The following is a 21,731-nucleotide window of genomic DNA, read 5'->3' as shown; positions in this document are numbered from 1 at the left end:
CAGTGAAAATCATAAACAAGTAAACTGAGAAATGATACCGTTTGGTATATGTCATGACAAAGGTAAGCACTGGGTACTTTGGAAGGAGAAAAGAAGGGCCTTCTTAAGGAGTCCCAGTTCAGGGACTCCAGGGAGAGTTCCTGGAAGAGGTGATACCTAACCCAGGCTTTGAGGAAGCCAACAACTTAGTGAGCTGAAGGACAATGGGGAAACTATCCAGGAAGAACAACAGCAAGGTATATTGGCCAGTTTGACAGTTGAGGAATAAAAGTTATATCATTATCCATTATGACTGGCAATTTTGTGAAAAGGACCAGATATGCTGAATCCACCTTGTTAATAAACTCCTCAGTTTGGGAAGAGGTCAGGGAATAGGGTGCAGTACAGGGTGAAAGAAGGGCTGACAGTGTTTTTTGTTTTGTTTTTGTTTTTTAGAAAAGCAATGACCACTTTTCCTCAGTTTTAAGATGTGAGTTCTCCCCAATGTCTTCTTGTTTCTGAACTGAGGATTCAGCTTGCAATCAATATGTATATTAAAGGTGGTAGCTTGTCAACCCTGCATGCCCCCAGTTTTCCTTAAATTTGACAATAAGCCTTGAGAGTAACAATATTACAAAACAGATATCTTCAAAATCAAGCAAATACACAATTTTGTAGTTTCTTAAATCATCTTATTTTGAAAGAGACCTCAGTGAATTCTGGAGACAATAGTAAAATCAGGTTTCTTTTGTGAATGCATTTGTAGCTATGTCCCCACTCCTATTCTGTGACTTGATTTGTATTAAATACTTTCTGAGCCAGGCACTGTGTGATACAGTAGAAATGCAGAGATGCAGAAAAACTAAACACAAATACAGAACCATCTTTCAAATTTTGGAAGAATTTTGAGAAGAGCAATCTATCCTGTCTTGTGTTCAGAGAAGACTTCCCAAATGATAAGCCTGGAATTGAGTAACAAGGGATTAGAATTTTTTTGTGTACAGGGCATAAAAAACACACTAGGCAAAAAGGTACATTTCATTGAAAGGCAAACAGATGAGAAAAGTCATGTTGCTTTCAAATAGGAAATTATAGTTTGGTTTGGTGAAAATTTGGGCTGTTGGGAATGTATGAAGAAAGATAAGAGATTGTGAAGGATTGTTCATACTAGGCACAGATTTATGGGAAAATTCGGGAAAGGCTTTCAAGCCCTAATATGCGAAGTGTCAAATCACTTTCCCATGCTGATGGGCTTCATAGTTGAGACAGTTTGATTTAAGCTGTTAAAACTGATGGGAGAGTGGTAATACAGAGGACCTGCTTCTTTTCCTTATACTGAAAATGGCATCTCTGTAGAACCTTCTGTGGAGAAATATAAATAGCATCTATTATCTCCCTTTCTTCATCCTTTCCGCCCCCCTGCCATTTCTTCTTTCTTTCTTTATCAGACATTTGTTGAGGACCTACTATGTACCAGGAGCTCAGTATTTATGGATCAGTTCAGTGGATAAAGGGCTTCCTTTGTGACTCAGCTGGTACAGAATCCTCCTGCAATGTGGGAGACCTGGGTTCAATCCCTGGGTTGGGAAGATCCCCTGGAGAAGGGAAAGGCTACCCACTCCAATATTTTGGCCTGACTTTCACTTTCACTTTTCAGTGGATAAATATGGAAAGCTCAAAGGGTAAAGAATATTTGATATTTATAATAAAATGAACATGGACTTTGGCATTAGGCAACTCCTGATTTGAATTTCAGATATTCTACTTGCTGACAATATGAATTTGTCACATGATTACATTGTGCCTCAGCTTTCTCACTGGCAAAATGGGGACAATATTACCTAACTCACAAGGTCACTAAAACTTTTGAGATCATAACCCCCAAATTTACTATTTATAGCATCCCTGTAATGTGTAATTTAAATATATGATCTCATTTAATCCTCAATAGAACCCTTCAAGATTGATATTCATCAATTAAACAAAGGCTCAATGAAATTAAGTAACTAATTCACAATCAGAGAGGACATAAGTCCTGCTTGATTCCAAAGCCTCTATTCTTTCTTAGGCATTTAGCAAGTACTCATCAAACAGTTAATTATACCTCAGTTATGAACAGAGTAAAACATTTTCACTATTTTCCATGTTGTCTAACACTGAGGTTCACAATTGCAAAGGCAGAAGCAACTTCATGCAAACAAACAAACAAAAAAATGAGCCTCTAAGGAAATATAGAGCACACTTAAGGAGTGAATGGCAAAAATCTATCCATTGAGGATCAACTTAGCATGACAGTGCTCCTTTAAATAAAGTGCCAAGCAAACAATACTTACACATGTTCTATCATTTAAATTTATTTCAGAGACTCTATTTGATCACATATTTAAGTTTTATGGAATCCTGCAGTGATGATGTCACCAAGTTCATTCATTTTTGCAGAGAGATCAAGATACGCAACCATCCTCATCCCATATCCTACTTTGGTGAGACTGTTTATCCTATTTCCCCTATGTGGGTCCTATTAGTCATATTTTATGACTTTGCTTTTACAGTAAATCCTGGGCACCAACATACTACATAGACTGACTGGATATACAATAATTATGCTGAATTTAAAAATGATCCTAGGCTCCTAATCTAGGTCATTCTAAATAAGAACCACCATTAGTTAGGCTGCTATATGAAGACCCTTTGATTATCTTTACCCATATAGGATAAGGTTAAGATTGTGTTAAAGTTGTACATTTACACATTTGTCTTCTAATTGCTTTGTAATAGAAAGAGAAGAGGGCAGCAGGGATGAGGTAGTTAGATAGCATCACTGACTCAATGGACATGAATTTGAGCAGACTCTGGGTGATAGTGGAGGACAGAGGAGCCTGGTGTATTGCAGTCCATGGGGTCACAAAGAGTAGGACACAACTTAGTGACTGAATGAGAACAATACAACAACAACAACAATACACCTTGAAGACTGGCTTCTTAGATAATGCTTATTTTGCATTCTCTGTTGCTGTCTAGCACCGTACTGAGCACAAAGCAAGTACAGTGTAATTATTTGTGGTTATTCAATGAGAAACACTCTTTCCCAAGTTTTTCTTTACTTCAAAAGCATTAATATCTGAATTGTACCATAATTTAATTATACGAAAATAATAATATCACTGATTAAAAGAGTGGTCCTTAATCTGTGATTTATTATTTTTAAACCATACTTAGTAATTCTTTTTGTTCATATACACTTGAAAATAGTTTAAATTTTTTTAAACTTTAATTTTGAAATTAAGGTACATGGCACAGACCCTTAAGATGTTTGGAAGTAAAAGCTTAGTTCAGAAAAATCTAATATCCACTGAGATGGAACCAGAGATCAAATTGCCAACATCTGTTGGATCATAGGAAAAAGCAGGGGAATTAAAAAAAAATCTACTTCTGCTTCATTGACTACACTAAAGCCTATGACTGTGTGGACCATGACGAACTGTGGAAAATTCTTAAAGATGGGAAAACCAGACCACCTTACCTGTTTCCTGAGAAACCTGTATGCAGGACAAGAAGCAACAGTTAGAACCAGATACGGAACAATGGGTTGGTTCAAAATTAGGAAAGGAGTACATCAAGGCTGTATATTTCCACACTATTTATTTAATTTATATGCCGAGTGCATCATGCAAAATACCAGGCTGGATGAATCACAAGCTGGAATCAAGATTGCCCAGAGAAATATCAACAACCTCAGATATGCATATGATATCACACTAATGGCAGAAAGCAAAGAGGAACTAAAAAGCCTCTTGATGAAGGTGAAAGAGGAAAGTGAAAATGTTGGCTTAAAACTGAACATTCAAAAAACTAAGATCATGGCATCTGGCATCCAGTCCCATCACTTCATGGTAAATAGATGGGGAAAAAGTGGAACTACTGACAGATTTTATTTTCTTGGGCTCCAAAATCATCGCAGCTAGTGACTGCAGCAGTGAAATGAAAAGATGCTTGCTTCTTGGAAGAAAAGCTATTGCAAACTTAGCACATTAAAAAGCAGAGACATCACCTTGCCAACAAAGGCCCATATAGTCAAACCTATGGTTTTTCCTGTAGTCATGTACGGATATGAGAGTTGGACCATAAAGCAGGCTGAGCACTGAAGAATTGATGCTTTTGAACTGTGGTGCTGGAGAAGACTCTTGAGAGTCCCTTGAACAGGAAGGAGATCAAATCAGTCAATCCTAAAAGAAATCAACCCTGAATATTCACTAGAAGGAGTGAGGCTGAATTGAATAATTCAATACTTTGAGTTACTTTCAATAATACAATACTTAGAGCACCTGATGCAAAGAGCTGACTCATTAGATGATTTCCCATCATCCTGATGCTCGGAAAGATTGAGGAGAGGAGAAGTGGGCAACAGAGGATGAGATGGTTGGATGACATCATTAACTCAATGACCATGAATTTGAGCAAGCTCTAGGAGATAGAGGACAGGGAAAATTGGCGTGCTCCAGTTCATGGGGTTGCAAAGAGTCAGACACAACTTAGCAACTGAACAACAACAACGGAGATGAGAGCAAGTTTATAAAAATTGCCTACAGTATTTCTAAAAAGCTGTAGAAAGGAGAAATAGGTGGTATTCTTCACTAGGACTCTGAACAACCATGAAGTAGGATTTACAGCTTCTTATAAAATGGCACAAATTAGCAATTGGATGATATATGTTGAAACACAGGAGAATATGGGGCTACTCCCTTTTAAACTTTTTGTTGAAGGAAACAATGAACTATTTATAATAATCTTTAAAACCTGTTATTCCACATTGCGAGTGAAATAATTAGGAGAGAAGAAATGAATACAACTAGAAATGAGACAGAACTATGACAGGTTATATAGACGACTTTGGGAAATGTTGCATTATATATGAAAATCACTGTTGCACTTAAATTTCTGAAAATTCTAAATCTGAAAACAAAATTACCACCCAGTGATACCTGAATCCTCATGAATCACAAGAATTCATCTATTAAGAATAACACCTGGGATAAGCCTACCTAAGGAAGCAAAAGACCTGTACTCGGAAAACCAAGATACTGATAAAAGAAAGATGATACAAACAGATGGAGAGCTAAACCATGTTCTTGGACTATACTACTCAGCAGAATCTACAGATTCAATGTAATCACTATCAAATTACCAATGGCATTTTTCACACAATTAGAAGAAAAAATTTACAATTTGTATGAAAATATAAAAGACCTTGACTAGCCAAAGCAGTCTTAAGAAAGAAAAAGGGAGCTGGAGGAATCAGACTCCCTGACTTGAGACTACACTGCAAAACTACAGTAATCAAATCAGTAACACAAATCAATGGAATAGGATAGATAGATCAGAGATGAAGCCACTAACCTACGGTCTCCTACTCTATGACAAGGGAGGCAAGAATATACAATGGAAAAAAGATAGTTCCTTAAACAACTGGAGCTAGGAAAACTGGACAGGTACATGTAAAAGAATGAAATCAGAACACTCCCTAATACCACACAAAAATAAACTCAAAATGGATTAAAGACTTAAGTGTAATGCCAGATACTATAAAACTCTTAGAGAAAAATATTGGCAGAACACTCTTTGACATAATTCACAGCAAGATCTTTTTTGATCCACCTCCTAGAGTAGTAAAAATAAAAATAAACAAATGGAATCTAATTAAACTTGAAAGCTTTTGCAAAGCAAAGGAAACCATAAACAAAACAAACAGGAAGCCATCAGAATATGAGAAAATATTTGCGACCAAGCAACTTGCAAGGGCTTAATCTCTAAAATATACAAAGAGCTCACACAACTCAATATAAAAAATAAACCCAATAAAAGAATGGGGCAGAAAGTCTAAATAGACATTTCTCCAAAGAAGACGTACACAGGGCCATAAAGCACACAAAAAGATGCTCAACATCACTAATTGCAAATCAAAACTATGATGAGGTATCACCCTATACCAATCAGAATGGCCATCATCAAAAAATCTATAAACAATAAATGCTTGAGTGCATACGAAGAGGTAACCCTCCTATACTATTGGCAAGAATGTAAATTGGTATAGCCACTATGGAAAACAGTATGGAGGTTCCTTAAAAAATTAAAAATAGAGTTACCATATGACTCAGCAATCTCACTCCTGGGCATATGCCCAGAACCATAATTTGAAAAGGTACCTGAACCCCAGCATTCATTGCAGCACTATTTACAACAGCCAGGACATGGAAGCAACATAATGTCCACTGACAGAGGAATGGATAAAGAAGATGCATTATAAATATACAATGGAATATTACTCAGCCCAGAGTGAATGAAATAAGGCCATTTACAGCTACATGGACAGGCTAAGAGATTATCATACTTAGTGAAATGGCAGACACGGAAAGACAAATATTGTATGATATTGCTTATATGCAGAATCTTTTAAAAGTATACAAATTAACTTATTTACAAAACAGAAGTAGAGTCACAGATGTAGAAAACAAACATGATTACTGGGGATAAAATGGGAAGGGATAAATTGGGAGACTGGGATTGATGTATACATACGGGGAACTCTACTCAATATTCTGCAATGGCCTATTTGGGGAAAGAATATAAGAAAATAGTGGATATATGGATATGTATAACTGAGTCACTTTGCTGCACACCTGAAATTAACATAAAGTTGTAAATCAACTATACTCTATAAAATTTTTAAGAAAAGAATAATACCTAAAATTCTGATGGTGTATGCCCAAGATGGACTAACAGAAAACAGTGATTGAGACAGAGCCTGTTCTGGGCAAACTGCTCACCTTTCCTTCCTGAGTTATAAACTTTTCAAGAACAGAATCCTTCATAGGTCCATAGTTTAGGGCCTCTTGTTGAGTACCTAGTGATTTAATTTTTTTTCATTTTTCTTAATCATTTAATAAAAAAGTTAGAGACCCTACACTATGTTTGTTTTGTTTTGTTTGTTTCCTTAATCATTGAATGGTTTTTTGGTAGCTCAATGATAAAGAATGACCTTGCAATGCAGGAGACATGGGTTTGATCCCTGGGTCAGGAAGATCCCCTAGAGAAGGAAATGGCAACCTACTCCAGTATTCTTGCCTGGGAAATCCCATGGATAGAGATGCTCAGTGGGCTACAGTCCACTGGATCACAAGAGTCAGACACAACTGAGTGACTAAACCACCACCATAACCAATCATTTAATAGTATTGATTGAATACCTAATAAATGGCTTGTGAAAATTCATTATGTAAAAATCTATCCATATAAAATGAATATACAAAATAGTGATTGCCTGTTGTGCAAGGATTTTTCACTATCACTCTTCAGAAATAGTCCTCTTGGAAAATTCCAAAATCCACTTTCTGAATTTTGTCCACATTTCTGTATTAAGATGCTCTGTAATTGTCACCACTGACCTCTCTCCAGGTTAGGTTCTCCAGGAAGCTAACAAGAAACAGAATTTAGTGGGAAAGGTGCTTTCTAAGGAGCATTCCTCTTGTGGAAGGGAAGAGAAGAAGGAAGCAGAATTGGGCAGAAGGTGAACCAAACTAGGACGCAGGCTCAACAACAGCTGCAGGGAGCTCTGGAACTAGAGTCGCCTTTCAGAGGGTTCCAGTTGAGGCCAAGATGCCCAGGCTCATGTACACTTGCATCCATCTGTCATTGGAGGGGTTGAGTCCTGAGAGGGGAATAACCTTGGGTGAGGGACACTCTGCAGGTAAGATAGTCCCTGAGAGGTTGACAGCACTTTTAGCAGCTGGGACAGCAAGTGCTTCCTGAAGAAGCACCCAGGTAGCACACCACGTATTTTCAAATCCAAAGACACTGCAGTTCTTAACCAGTTGGACAATGTTGACCACTCTTTTTAAAATACCCTCTCTGCTTGGCTTCTCCCACAACTTTCTGCTGGTCTGCATTCTCACACTATAGCAATTTCACTTTATCACCTTTTCTTTCTTCTTTTGTGTTCCTCAATTTTATGTCCTTGGTTCACAACTCTCTTCACTGTTCAGTTTTTCTCCTCACTTTTCAGATCTTTTTGGTTGATATCATCCAACAAACACATATATACAGTTTTTACTTTGAATATTCACTGTCCGCAAGCATTTCTTGGACAGCTCATGGTGAAATCAATGGCCTTCTCTCCTCTTCCAAGAACTTACTTCCTTCTCTTATTTATTCTTTCTATAAATTTCAGAATACTTCCTTGGTCTCACAAGCCAGAAATCTAATTTACCTTCTCAGTGCCTCATTCCTGTCCTTGTTTTATAAATGATTTCTTGCACTATCTAACTCTTTGCAACAGCCTCCAAATTAGTCTCCCTTGTAGTCTTGCTGCAATATTCAAGCCCAATGTCCCCAGACACACACCACAGCCAAGTCTACACTCTGAACTCCTATCAGAGTGAATTCTCCCTCTTTAAAAACAAACGAACAGACAAAATCCTGGGACATGGGATACTCTCCAAAGTCTGGTCTTGCCCACATCTCAGGCCATGTTCTGAAGCCTGCCTGCCACTTGAGGTTTAAGTAACACTCGTCACTTGTAGCTCCCTACTCCAGGTCCATTCACACCCAGCACTTGTTTGCCACCTCCATGGACTTCTTTACCCTTCCATTTCTTTGATTTCCTCTCCCTTATCATCCCCCTCTTCCAAACCTCCAGTCCTCCCTGTTGAGTCCCTGTGCACTCCTCTAGAAGTCTGCCAACATCTCTCAATTCAACATATTCACTTATCACACCATGTGGAAATTCTCTGCTTTGTGTCTTTCTTCTACTGCCATAGTGTGTGGTTCTCAAAAGCAAGGACTGCCACATCTGTCTTCGAATCCCGTCATGGCAAAGATGAGTACTAGGCACATATCAGGCAATCAAAGCTTACTGAAAATAGTGTATTGAACTGAACAGCTAGAGTTTAAGGCAGCTGCTGAGTAATTGACAAAGGTAAGACCTTATTGTGATGTGTCCTCATTTGTTCCTCTGATTGTAAAGAAGAGATATATTTGAGAAAATTAAAATAAATGGAGAATCTGTTATAGAAATGTCCTGGAACTGGGGAAATTAGGCCACTCTGCAGACCTGCTGTTTATTCTTTTCTCTTTCTCATGAGTCATGCTTTATTTCTCAGGTTTTTCTGATTCTCTTAGCATATTTGGTCTTTGTATGTCTGGTGAAACACAGACCCTCAAGCTCTCCAGTTTACTTAAGCCCTCCTCTCTTTCTATTTCTCCTTCTGCATTCTAATCCCTTTAATAATGGCCTGTTTCCCAAAATAAATTTCTGAGACTTAAAAATGTAATTGAACTAATTGTACCCTCAAATTCATGTACTAGGTGACTGTTCCTGGCTTAGTCAACTGGTAAGTGTGGGGCAGAGAGGAAGAAAGAGTGATGTGGTCCTTCACCAGAAGCTGTCGATGGGGAGAGGCTGTGGTCATTCAGGGCAGCATGGTGGAACTCAGTGAGTGTCTGCTGGCAGCGTGGGGGTTAAAGGACAGTCAAGCCCCTGATCTGCATTCCAGAACACACAAGTCAGTTACACACATTTGACTATAATACCAGACAGAAGAACACATAAAAAAGGAAGAAACTCAAAATAGTGCAAGCAAAATGCTATGAGAGTTCCAAGGTGGGAAGATACAGATTTAAAAAAAATAATAATAACTCCAAAAAGCTCTCTGCCCAAGGAGATATTAAAGCCAAAGAGGCAGGATTTGAATAGCTAGTGATGGAAGAAGACAGATAGTGGTGGGATGGAGAGGGCATCCACAGAGGCTGAAAGAAGAGAACGCAGTTACAAGGGTCTAAGTCTGGATATCAACTTGGAAAGAAAAGTAAAATCATTGGTCTAGATAGATTATAAATTGCATTGGGGGGAAGATCAGTGAAAGAGAAAGCCAGAAAGGAATCTAGTGCCAGCTTAGGAGGTCCTTGAATATATTGGAATGAGAAGATTTACTTCATTGTATATTAATTGGGAGCCACTGAATACTTTCTAGAAATATGGGTTTAGCAACGCAATCAGAGTAGACTGACACATTGACAAATTCTAAGTGGAAAAGTTGTTACCATGATGTCACAGACAGTTAATAAAAAGAATTGTGATTGTGGGAAGGCAGGGATTGATGCAGCAGAATGTGTAGAAATAAAATAGCCAGAAGTTCAGTGTGGATGAGGAAGTGCCTATTTTAATTTAGTATTTTTGAGTTTCACTGATAGCAAGAAGTATGGTGAGACCTTCACTAGCACTAAGGAATATGGGGGAAAGGATGATATTTGGGTAAAGAGGTTGACATTATAACTGGGTTTACATGGTATGAAACTAAATTTCTGAGGAATATGGGACAGTCACTAGAGAAGGGAGATTATACAAGATTAAAGAACTCATTGTAGAATAAATGAGAAATATGTTTGTCTCATTTGTTCTACAATGTAGTGCCCAGCACAGAGCCTAGAATAAAGGAAGTGCTCGCTGTTAGCTGCTGTTAGTACCGTAACTGTTGTAACTGTCAATGCAGGTTCTGTTTCAGCTTATGAGAGTACTCCATGGGGGCATGGGCGAGGCCTTCTAGCTGTGCCAAACCAGTCAATATTTGCTCCCACGTTCACACTATTCAATACCAATAAACATTCCATTGATAATTTGCATTATTTAATCAATCAAAAAGTTACATTTAATTTATGTATGAAAAGTTAAACTAAGAACTCAACAAAGTTAGGTATTACCATAAAATCTCCCTCAGAGATAAATCTGTTTTTAGGTCATAAATGTCTAACAAGCTACTGTAGCTCTCTTGGTCCAACTGTCTATTCAATCAGATTAATACAAAACAGGCAATTTAATCTGTGTCAATAGAATGGCATTGTTCAAATTGGCCATTTATTAATTCTTAATAGGTTAATAAATAACCTACTTTGAATAAATCACTGCAGATAACAATTGTGTCCCTGACACATATAAAGTTAATAGACGCATGAAAATTACTTGGTGTGAAGGTTACTAGATCTACACAAAGCCTAGTTTCTTGGATCCGTTTCCATACTGAAGCTGGACTGGCCCAACTTCAGGTGAAAATAATTTTCTTGAGGCAGCATTTCCTTTCTTCTGTCTGCTGAAAGTCCTAGCTTCTCTGTTTGAGCAAAAAACATTAACCAAATTTAAACTTGACTGCACTTCACACCTATGTACATTATTCTGATTGTTTCACTAGACTCCTCAGTGAGCACATTTATTTTTGTTTACTGTGGTTACAAATCTGAAACTGAATTCTATGTGGCCCATGTTATGAGACAACAAAATATAGAATTATAGAGAGAAAATGGGAAAAAGTTCAATGTCATAATGACTCTATTACAGAGAAATAATTGTTTTGTTCATATATGTAGCATTCATGGCTAGTCTTAAATTTTCACACCCCTGATAAACTTTAATTTGCCTTAGCTTTTAAGAAATAATAACAAAAGGAACAATAAAATCAGGTGATTTAAGAATTACAAGTCTCTAAATAAATACATATGATTTGGACCATCAGGTGTTGATATTTGTGTGAGCTAATTCGCTTTTAATATATATCGTTTCCAATCCCCAGTCACTTTTGTAAATAGTATCCTCTACTCTGGGGGCAGCCATGTGTACCCTCGCGAACACCTGGTTAAGAACATATTCACTCTCACTTGTGCTCTGGGCTGCCACTACTCCAAATAAAAATAGAAACTAGTTTGCAGCACCACACGGGGCTCCAGTGTATTATATGAGCCTATCACTGGTTTCCTTTGATATCTTATCTATTCCATTAACTCAATAAAATAGAGCACAAAGCTAGAGACAAACTGTAGGAGGGTTTCCCTTGGAAAACACACACAAGATCTTTAAGCCGGAGTTTTAACTTATCTAATAAAAGCCAGCTAAATGGAAGCTAATACTTCATTTTCACCCCCTTTATTAAAGATCATAAGTACTGCAACTCAGGAGAAGAGAAAATAAAATAAATATATGAAGGAATACAGGTGGAGGCCATAGAGAGTATGACTTATCTATTTTCTCAAGATTTAGAAAGCACTTAAAAGCAAAACTCACAGACAAGCACTTTAAAATCCTATAACAAAGGCTCCTTAACAAACACAGCCATCCCTTCTGGATGCAGAAATCTGGCTTGATTTCTTAGCAGAAGATAAATAGCTTAACCCATTCATAATCAGGGAGGATGCCACCTACCACTTCCTTCATATTATACTTTTATGTCAATTTAGTGATTCAGAGAAATAATAGATTGATTAATCCACTCCCCTGCTCCTCCACCACCTAAAGAAAAACAATAGTAGAACTCAAACTCCAACAAACCAAACTAAAGGGAAGTGTTCCACCTAGAGTCTGTTTTCATGAGTCAAAGCAAATGAAAGCTTATCTAGGAATGAAGATGATTCCAGCCTGGGTTTACAAGTTTATAGTTAAAAAAAAAAAAACCCAAAGCAAAAGGTATTGCCCCTGGCGTAATTAACAATGTTAATCTTCTTTTTCCTCTCTATGGTGATAAAGGAGTCATTTTTATATTTAATTAATGCGGAGGATCATTTTGGAAACTGGCTAATGAGCTTCTGATCACATTACCATGAAAATGTGCATTAACATTGCAACTGAGGAGGCTGTTTCATGTGTAGCAAATCCACTTTGTAATTAGCCCACTGTGAAATGAATCACGTCAGGGGGAAGTCTGAGAGAACCAGTAGGCAGTGGGCACTTGGCTACTGCTGTGCCCATAGACTGCCAACATCCCAAACATTGTCTTTCATCAGCAGTATCATCTAAAAACAAAAGTAGTAGCATGTCACATCTGGGACAAACCGGAAGGGAGAAATAAACTTTATTTTGCCAGACAAGAAATTTGGACTTCATATACCCCCAGAGAATCCTGCCTAAATAAAATGGTGAATTAATAGAATTCTGTGAAAACTCTGAAGGCTTGGAATATCATTATCTTATTTTTATTCTAAAAAGCCCTCAGATATACATTAAAGAGACATCTGAAAAGGGACACAGTTTTTCCCTTTTTATTACAATACAAATATTGTAATAAGCTTTTGAAATTAATTTTGAGTGCTAAAACAGACACAGAATTATAAAAAGAATCCAAGTACAAGTGGTAAGAAAATTCCTTTATCTCCCTTTTTTAAGCCAAGACAGAGCAAGTACTTTTTGCATAAAATACAAATATACCAGGTCTTCCTCTTAAACCAAAGCACAAATTCCAAATTAATCAAATAATTCCTCTGACTAACAAGATTTGGCAAGAAACTTTTCCTGTCTATTCAAAATAACTGAGCTCACAGACCTATTAAATCCCAATATTTATGCAGACAATGATACATTTGATTTTCAAATGTCAACATTATTCCAAAATGAAAGAGGGGTTTCAAAATATTACAGACATGGATCTCAGTGTTACTCCTTTTACTTGATTGACATCTTGGCAGTAGATACAAAAAAATGTTAAAAAGAATCCCACAGGAAGTCATCTGAAGGGGGAGTGGCAAGGAAGCTGAAAACTGCCACCCCAAACCAAAATAAAAAGCCCCCAGCTAGCAAGTCTGTCCTTAATTCTGAAATCTACAGAAAGAAAAATAAAGCTAGCCATAGTTCATTGACCATTTTTCAGACAAACACAAAGCCTGGCTGTTTAGTTGCTGGTAACAGACCCTGCACTCACCTGGGAAACTTCATACAGCAGTTTGTAGTGTTCCTCTCTTTTCTGAAAAGTGCACAAATTGCAGCCCATTCTAAGAAGCAGAGAGAGAGAGCAAATCTTCTAATTTCCCCAGAACTGAAAGGCAAGTGAACTGAAAGGGAATCACCCTCCAGACTTGACTACTGTTTTTCATCAGTCACTTCAGTCCAGAAACACAGACAAACCGCTGTTAGCTGGAAGCACAAGCCAGGGTGCTGTGTAGCAGCATGCTCTTCTTCGCTTTCTCTAAGTATCTTGCACTCACGGATACACACACAGAGTTTCCAGTCAGTTCATGGCAACACTCCCCCTGTCTCTGCATCAGTGCACATGACTACACAGATTCCAGCTCATGAATATTAATAGTGCCTCATTGATTATTTATGACAGAACATGTTAGCAGGGAGGGGTGTCATAGCTGCTGCTGATGACAGATGAATATTCACTAATTAAGAAGCAAATGTAGTGTGGTTAAACAAAATTCACTTGTGTCAATACCATCTCTGTTTATTAAGGATAGAGGGGTTGCGCTTAGGGCATTTCAAAGAACATACACTTAATTTCTCCATTGACGTAAGCTTTTAATATGGGAATAAGAAATTCAGAAACAGAAATATACTTAATTCACATCTTCATATTTTGCCACAATTATAAAAAATATTTTTAGCATTATTAAGTGTAGGGGAAGATGAATAGGAGCAATTTTATAAAATAAACATAGAGGCAAAGGAAAATTTAGGGAGTGATGTGGGTGAGGAATAGAAGATGGGGGTGTCATTCAGAATCTTAATTCTAATCCTACAAAAATAACTGAATAGTTCACATGTAAAGACCATTACTCAAGAGGGAGGAAATAAGGCATATTTTCTTAGTCTAAATAAAGAACAATTAAGCAAGTATCAGTAGATATACTTGTACAGATAATAAATATTTTAATTAGATATAGGGTATAGCCATTGGCTATAAATTTTCAGCCTTATAATACATGCAGATCTGTATTTTAAAATTAGATAAATACAATGCCCTTTCTGAGAAAAATTTCAAATGCATATAGTATTTATGCTAATTTTATTAAAGTCATATATAATATTTCAGAAAGCTGACACTGGTAATATTTAAATTCTAATGCAATGCACAATGACTCCATTTATGAGTATATTTAAAGTTCATAAAATACAAAGGTGAACACAGAAATAAAAACTAAGCTTAGATACTTAGATAATAGAAGTAATGCATTTAATTTCACACACTCACAATATATATGTTGTATTGCAAGCTGGCATTTTTTTTGTCCCTTAAAGATATACAAATAGCTAAAGCAGATAATAATAATAAAAGAAAATTCCTTTTGTTTCTATACTGAGTTATCTACAACCTCTGCTAATTAAGAAGTATGTCCTTGTACCAGCACATCTTTAAACTGGACAGGATAGCAGGTGGGTTTCAAAGCAAAAATAATTACTTGGAAACTGATGACTCTGGTTAGGAATTACATTGGATCCTGAAGACTTTTAATTGCTCAACTCTTATGGATAGCTACTTTTGGGGGTCCAATTTCCTAAAAGTGCTTTGTCAAATGTTTAGAATCGATAACAGGAAATGATTCTAATGAGTACTAATTGTTAACAAATTGGCTTTGTAACTAGCAACACCTCAACACCAGCAAGGAGCCAGGAGATGAGCAATCATCTGCTGCTTATCAGTCATTTCCCTTGGGATGTAATAATCCTATTTTCTGGGCCTAATTTCACCTAACAGCCTGGATGAAAGCCAAGCTAAGAGAACTACACGAAGCAGTATCATAATTGAGGACCAGCATGTGAACAAAGTTTACCAGGACCTCCTGTAAATTAGAAACCACTAGTAGTAAATATTATTTTGATTTCTTCATGAAAAGGATATAATCAAGGAAGTATTTGAGGAGAACCTTCATGAAAGTCAACGGTGGTCACAAACACATGCAACCTCCTTAGGTACAAATGTAAAATATATATGTTAGATGCTTTTTAAAGTTGAATACTCTTTGAGTCTCTATACCACTTCCCATCAAGTGTTCTTATTCAAGAGATCACATACTCAAAGCAAATGTTGACTATTTTTTGAAGAATTCTATACTGCCAAGTTGAGATAAAATTAATGACTCTCAGATGTTTAAATTCTGTCCTTTGAAAAGTCAAATCAAGGAATTAGAATGCAATAAGGCAAGGATGACCCACTCCACTGTTCTTGCCTGGAGAATCCCAGGGACGGGGGAGCCTGGTGGGCTTCTGTCTGTGGGGTCGCAGAGAGTCAGACACGACTGAAACGACTTAGCAGCAGCAGCAGCAGCAGCAAGGCAAGGATGGTTCACTCATCTATGAATGAAAATGTTTTTTTCCTCTACTGATAAAAGTCTTTATTATGCAAAAGGTTTTGAAAGCTAAGTAGGAAACAATTTTTGAAGCTATGGTTGCTTACTGGACCTTTCTCATAATATTTTGTAGTTGGTTTGTAAAGAAAATTATAACAATAACAGCCTTAAAAAATATTTTCTTCATCATAGAAAAGTAAAGAATGAACAATGAAGTAAGAAATTTCAAATTAGAGTTATTCTTTTGGCAATTTTTCTTGACTGTTTTCTTTTTCATTTCTATTTCTGTTATTTAATTTCTTTCTCAGGAAGCAAGTGTAGCTTCTTCCTTCACTTATCAAATAATGCCCTTGACTCTAGTACCTTGGAACAGTCTATCTTTTGCTCCTTACAGGTTCTTCCTCCAAAATTGAAAGGCGATTTATAGAAAAGGAGAACTATGATTCTAAATTCCTCTAAATTTCAATAGAGCATGAGTGTTAGATTTTTCCAATGACCGAGCTGTGAAATCTCATATTAGAGTATAAGTTTGAAACAGACAGTGACAAGTGAGTTAATCCAAACAATGTTTTAACAAGGCAAATAGATTAGATATTATCTGTCTTGGACAGTAATAATATGGTATATTATGGGTTAAAATAAGCAGACAATAGATGTTTAATAATATATTATAATATATAATATAATAATAATATATAATAATTAATAATAATAATAATTTAACTTCTCAAATATTCTTAAAAGAGATTCATCAAAGTATAAAAAAAATATGTTGGGTGTATATTTCAAGATATAGTTATTTGTTTTAATTGCCTTTAATGTGTGTTAGTTTACTCCCCTCAAATACAGTGATATTCAAAATAAGAGACATCTTCATTAAGATCCGGGCTGATATATCAGAGGGCTAAGTGAGAAGTAACTAAACAGAGGGAATCCAGCATTTATCTTGCTTTTCCTATAGAAACCATGTGAGTATGTGTCAGTTGCTCGGTCGTGTCCAGCTCTTTGTGACTCCATGGACTACAGCCAGCCAGTATTCTCTGTCCATGGAATTCTCCAGGCTAGAATACTGAAGTGGGTTGCCATTCCCTTCTCCAGGGGATTGTCTTGACAGGGATGGAACCTGGGCCTCCTCCTTTGCAGGTGGATTCTTTACCATCTGGGCCACCAAACTGTACTTCTAGACTAAATAGTACATGAAAGAAATAATTTTCTTTATAGAATTATGCCAGTGAATGCCAAGGAATGATAGAGCATGCCCACACCATGCAGCCCTTAATTATTTAATGGACCTAGTACTAAGAATTAATGGCTGCTGACATGACACACTCATGCACACACACAGGAAATAACCAGATATTGTATACCTGACAGAAGAAAATGACACCTTTCCAAAAGCAAGTTTTTCCCAAAGTGAGAAAATTCCATGGAATGTGGAAGACCAAGAAGTATGTTAAATTATGCCACAGGGATGCAGTCAGCCAAATTCAGATTGTGGGTAACAATGTAAATACATATTTCAGTTTCTGAGAGAGAGAGGCAGGGAGGAAGAGTAGGGAGATATGATGGCTAGGAAATCTATAAAGACACTTAAAGACACTTTATAAACCAACATTGCTAAACTATATTTTATATATGCAGATAATTTGGGTGATAAAATGATAAATAGAGGTAAGAAAAGGATTACCAAAAAAAGTCAAGAGGGTGGTTACTCTTTAGGGGGAGAAAGGGGACTGTGTTTAGGAGGGGACATCAGAAAGTCTCAGCATGGCTAACAAAGTTCTAATTCCTAATCTGGGTAGTAGTTTTACTAGGTGGTTGCATTATAATTTATTTAGTAGAACTTTGTTTTATGTGCTTCCTGTATTTTTGCCACATTCACAAGAAGACATTTTAAAAATGACTTATCAAATAGGCTGCACCTATGTCCCATCCCTGCTGGTCAATGCAGTACACAGCTGCAGTCCCAAGTAAGAGAGAGAGGGACAGTCCAAATGTGACTATTTTGAGTCACCATGTCCTTGAGTCTATGGCAGCTGCTGTCAGTTGCAGATGACAGTTTCTCTATTACCTTTGAAAAGACTGGTGTTGTTTCTCCTATGCAGGTGTGGATGTACAGTAGGTAAGTCTACTCTCAGACCCTCTCGCTATCTTTGCCACAGTCATATGTGGATCTTCTAACTCTGCTATCTGTCTTGACACCTAGTGTATAAATTTCCTTCTTAGTCTCAATCTTGCGTTTATTTTAGGGATATATTTGGGCACTTTTGAGTAGACGTTTACCTGCATAACATTTTCTAAAGTTTAATATCTTATATTCAATCATAAAGACAAAGAATCTGAGGCTCAGGGAGACAGGAACTTGCTCAAGGTCAAACCGAGTAAAGAGATCTGAACTCAGTTCTCCAATTACAAATTCTGTGGTTGAACTTGATACCTAATTTGCTGAGCTCTCTGTCTTGTAGAGGAAGCTAGAGCTACATCAATATGCCTTCATATGATCCTGATGACAGGAAATGAAGGTTAGCCCTTGAAAGTGCTGGAATAAAGGTGGAAGGGAGAGAGAGAAAAGGAGAGAGAATGAATACACCTTTAAAAGATAGATACAGCTTGAAATAAAGAAAGTGAATTGCAGTTAAAAAATGTAAACTTCATCAAACAACTGAAAATTTTTTAATATGTCACGGCTAAGTACCTTCAATTAGCTAAAACTCCTCCATAACCAGTCATTGGGTGTGTTCCCTGAATGCACAGGAGAAAGGGCAACTCATCCTGGGATTTCCCTGGCTTTTAGCTCAAGGTTCCCTACCTTAGAAGGACTATAGTCCTTAGCAAATTGGTCTCTGGAGTGCACATCTCTTTTTTTTCAGGCTCCAGCAAAGCTGAACAGCTATATATAAGTCCCCATCTTTTCCTACCATTGCCTCAGACTTTACCTCATACTGCTTATTCTTCAGAAACACAAATCAAGCTATTGTGGTTCAGTTTAAACACTCTCCTCCCTGGACTCTTGGAGTTGAAGTAGTGATCTCTTCAACTTGCAAAATCTCAGTGAATCTTATCCATATTCATCTCAAGACACACAACACTTCCTTACATGATTTCTGTATACATGCCTTACCACTCCTATTGGACTATGAGATACGGGAGGGAGCAGCAACAGAAGACCTGGCAACCTGAGATGAGTTGGTTAATTGATCTTTTGACTTCCTCGAAATATCAAGAGTAGCCTGGGCGTCTTTCACACTGCAGGTCTGCAATAGAGGCAGAGCGAATGAATGGCTGTGATTGGGATATAAGAAGAGACCTGATTCTGGCAAAGTGACATACACTTGTGTTTCTGTCTCTATACCTAATTGCCAGGTAACATTTTTCCCCATTAGGGCTTATTCAAGGACAGTAAGTCAAAGGATTGAAGAATCATAAGCATAAGATAGATTTAATCTGGTTTACTTCTATAAACACAAATTCAAGAATCCATGAAACGAAATTTTCTGTGCCAGGTACACAAAAAATAAAGTATGACCACATGTGTTTTATCAGTTACCTCATATATTTATTGGAGAGGGGAAAGGCCACCCACTCCAATATTCTGGCCTAGAGAATTCCATGGACTGTATAGTCCATGATGTCTCAAAGAGTTGGACACAACTGAGCAACTTTCACTTTCACTTCATATATATATATATATATATATAAACACAAACACACACACATACTATGTATGCATTTCAAGTGATACTCTATTTCACATACTATTTACATATTCATTTATTTATCTCCCAAGTATTTATTGGGTACTTATCTACATCTGATGGTATAAGAATGCCAGCTGTTTAAAATCACATATCATCTCATTTGATGTTTACAATTTTATATACACACACATACTATGTATGCATTCCAAGTTATACTTTGTTTCACAAATTATTTACATATTCATTTATTTATCCCCCAAGTATTTATTGGGTACTTATCTTACATCTGATGGTATAAGAATGCCAGGTGTTTAAAATCATACATCATCTCATTTGATGTTTATAATTTTTCTGAAGTAAGTATTTCAGATATTGTCCCTTATTTATTAAGAAAGAAATTATTAAATGTTGAAATTCCTAAAGCTGGGAAACCTAGAGTCTTTGTCTTTTGGCTCTGAACCAGTGTTTTTTTTTCCGTAACACTATACAATATGAACTAATATCATGAATTTACAAAAATGCTCTGTTAAGAGAGCATACATGACATCCATTTGCTTAGTTACAGTCCCAAGGAACAACATGTAACCAAACATACTCTTCACAATTTATTCACTAGCTGACCATCTTCATTTTGCATCTATTGGTTTGGACAAAAAGTTCGTTTGGGTTTTCCTGTAATAGCATATGGAGAAACCCAAATGAACTTTTTGGCCAACCCAATTCAATCATTGCTTGTGGAACTAACAGTGCTTCACCAGTTTATGAACTCCTCCAATAATTGGCAAGTTATTAGACTAGACTCCAACGGAAAGGAAGGGTGTGGGATTCCAAGGAATGGTTCCATTTGAACTTTGTTACTGTCAACCTGTGTCACTTTATGCAACTTACATACTCAAATAATACTTAACCTGCAGACTGGTTGTGAGGATGGAATGGGATAAAATACATGAGGAGGGATTCATAAACTGTGAAGTAGTTGGTCTATGTTAGGCAATGGTGGTTCTGTAGGCATCTGTCCTGGGTCAAGACCCAGCTTCCCTAATTTCTATCTATGTGATGTTGGCAAGTTATCATTTTTTAATCTTCTCTGATTCTTCCATTTTCATCTCTAAAGCAAGGATAATAATAGCATCTACCAAACAATTATTTCTAGGGTTAAGGTTATTGTGATGATAATATATGTCTAGTATATCTGACACCTAGGATGTAGCCCCATCCCTATTGGATACTGGTAATCAAGTAGTATAGTTATGAAAATAATTATCTGTTTCCAATTTTCAGGTTATCTGTTTAGTTCTAACTGTTCTGTCATAATAAATCTCTATTACATTATTTCAAACTTATTTCACAGAAACATTATAGTCATACTTCTGTCCACTTGTTGCTATTGTACAATTACAAACTGGTCTTTCAACAACTTCTGAAAGGTTGTTTGTTTTTCAGCTTCTTGTGTAACAGTGGTAAAGAATCTGCCTGGCAGTGCAGGAGAGGCAAGAGACTAAGGTCCCATTCTTGGGTCAGGAAGATGCCCTGGAGAAGGGCACAGCAACCCACTCCAGTATTCTTGCCTACAGAATTCCATGGACAGAGGAGCCTGGACAGCCCATAAGGACACAAAGAGTCAAGACATGACTGAAGCAACTTAGCACATAGCACAAAGATTTCTTATTCTGTGTAAAGAATGTAACATAATACATTTAGAGTAATAACCCTGATATTGTATTTATTTCTCTTAATGCATAATGTGTAAGTAATGTGGATATAAGTGTACAAGAAATGGATGATAACATCTGAAGCAAGATTCATACAACTGTGAAATAGGTAGTTCTTTGAGGAATTTAACAGCTACTAATCTAGCCCAGTGTAATATTGGCTTTCTTGGTTTGATCATCTATAGACCAATTGACTATGTACACTCCAGGGTATTATGTCTTGGTAATGTCACACTGTCTAACA

The 21,731-nt window shown here is 36.9% G+C and overlaps 1 protein-coding gene across 2 annotated transcripts in view; it reads right to left on the bottom strand.

The window, feature by feature from the left end:
- PDZRN4 (PDZ domain containing ring finger 4) overlaps positions 1-21,731 on the bottom strand; it is a 430,067-nt gene that overhangs the window by 144,879 nt on the left and 263,457 nt on the right. The window contains exon 1 of one of the 2 annotated variants that reach the window (XM_055580846.1): positions 13,710-13,922. The exons of the other annotated variant lie outside the window; for it this stretch is intronic. Within the exon in view, the coding sequence (XP_055436821.1) occupies positions 13,710-13,778 (69 nt within the window). The 5' untranslated portion in view covers positions 13,779-13,922. Of the gene's footprint in view, positions 1-13,709; positions 13,923-21,731 lie in introns of those variants that run through there. 2 annotated transcript variants of the gene reach the window in all.

Source organism: Bubalus kerabau, chromosome 1 (genome assembly GCF_029407905.1).
Source record: "Bubalus kerabau isolate K-KA32 ecotype Philippines breed swamp buffalo chromosome 1, PCC_UOA_SB_1v2, whole genome shotgun sequence".
NCBI classification, from domain to species: domain Eukaryota; kingdom Metazoa; phylum Chordata; class Mammalia; order Artiodactyla; family Bovidae; genus Bubalus; species Bubalus kerabau.
Note: the sequence above shows the minus strand (reverse complement) of the source record. Positions and strands in the feature narration are given on the sequence as shown.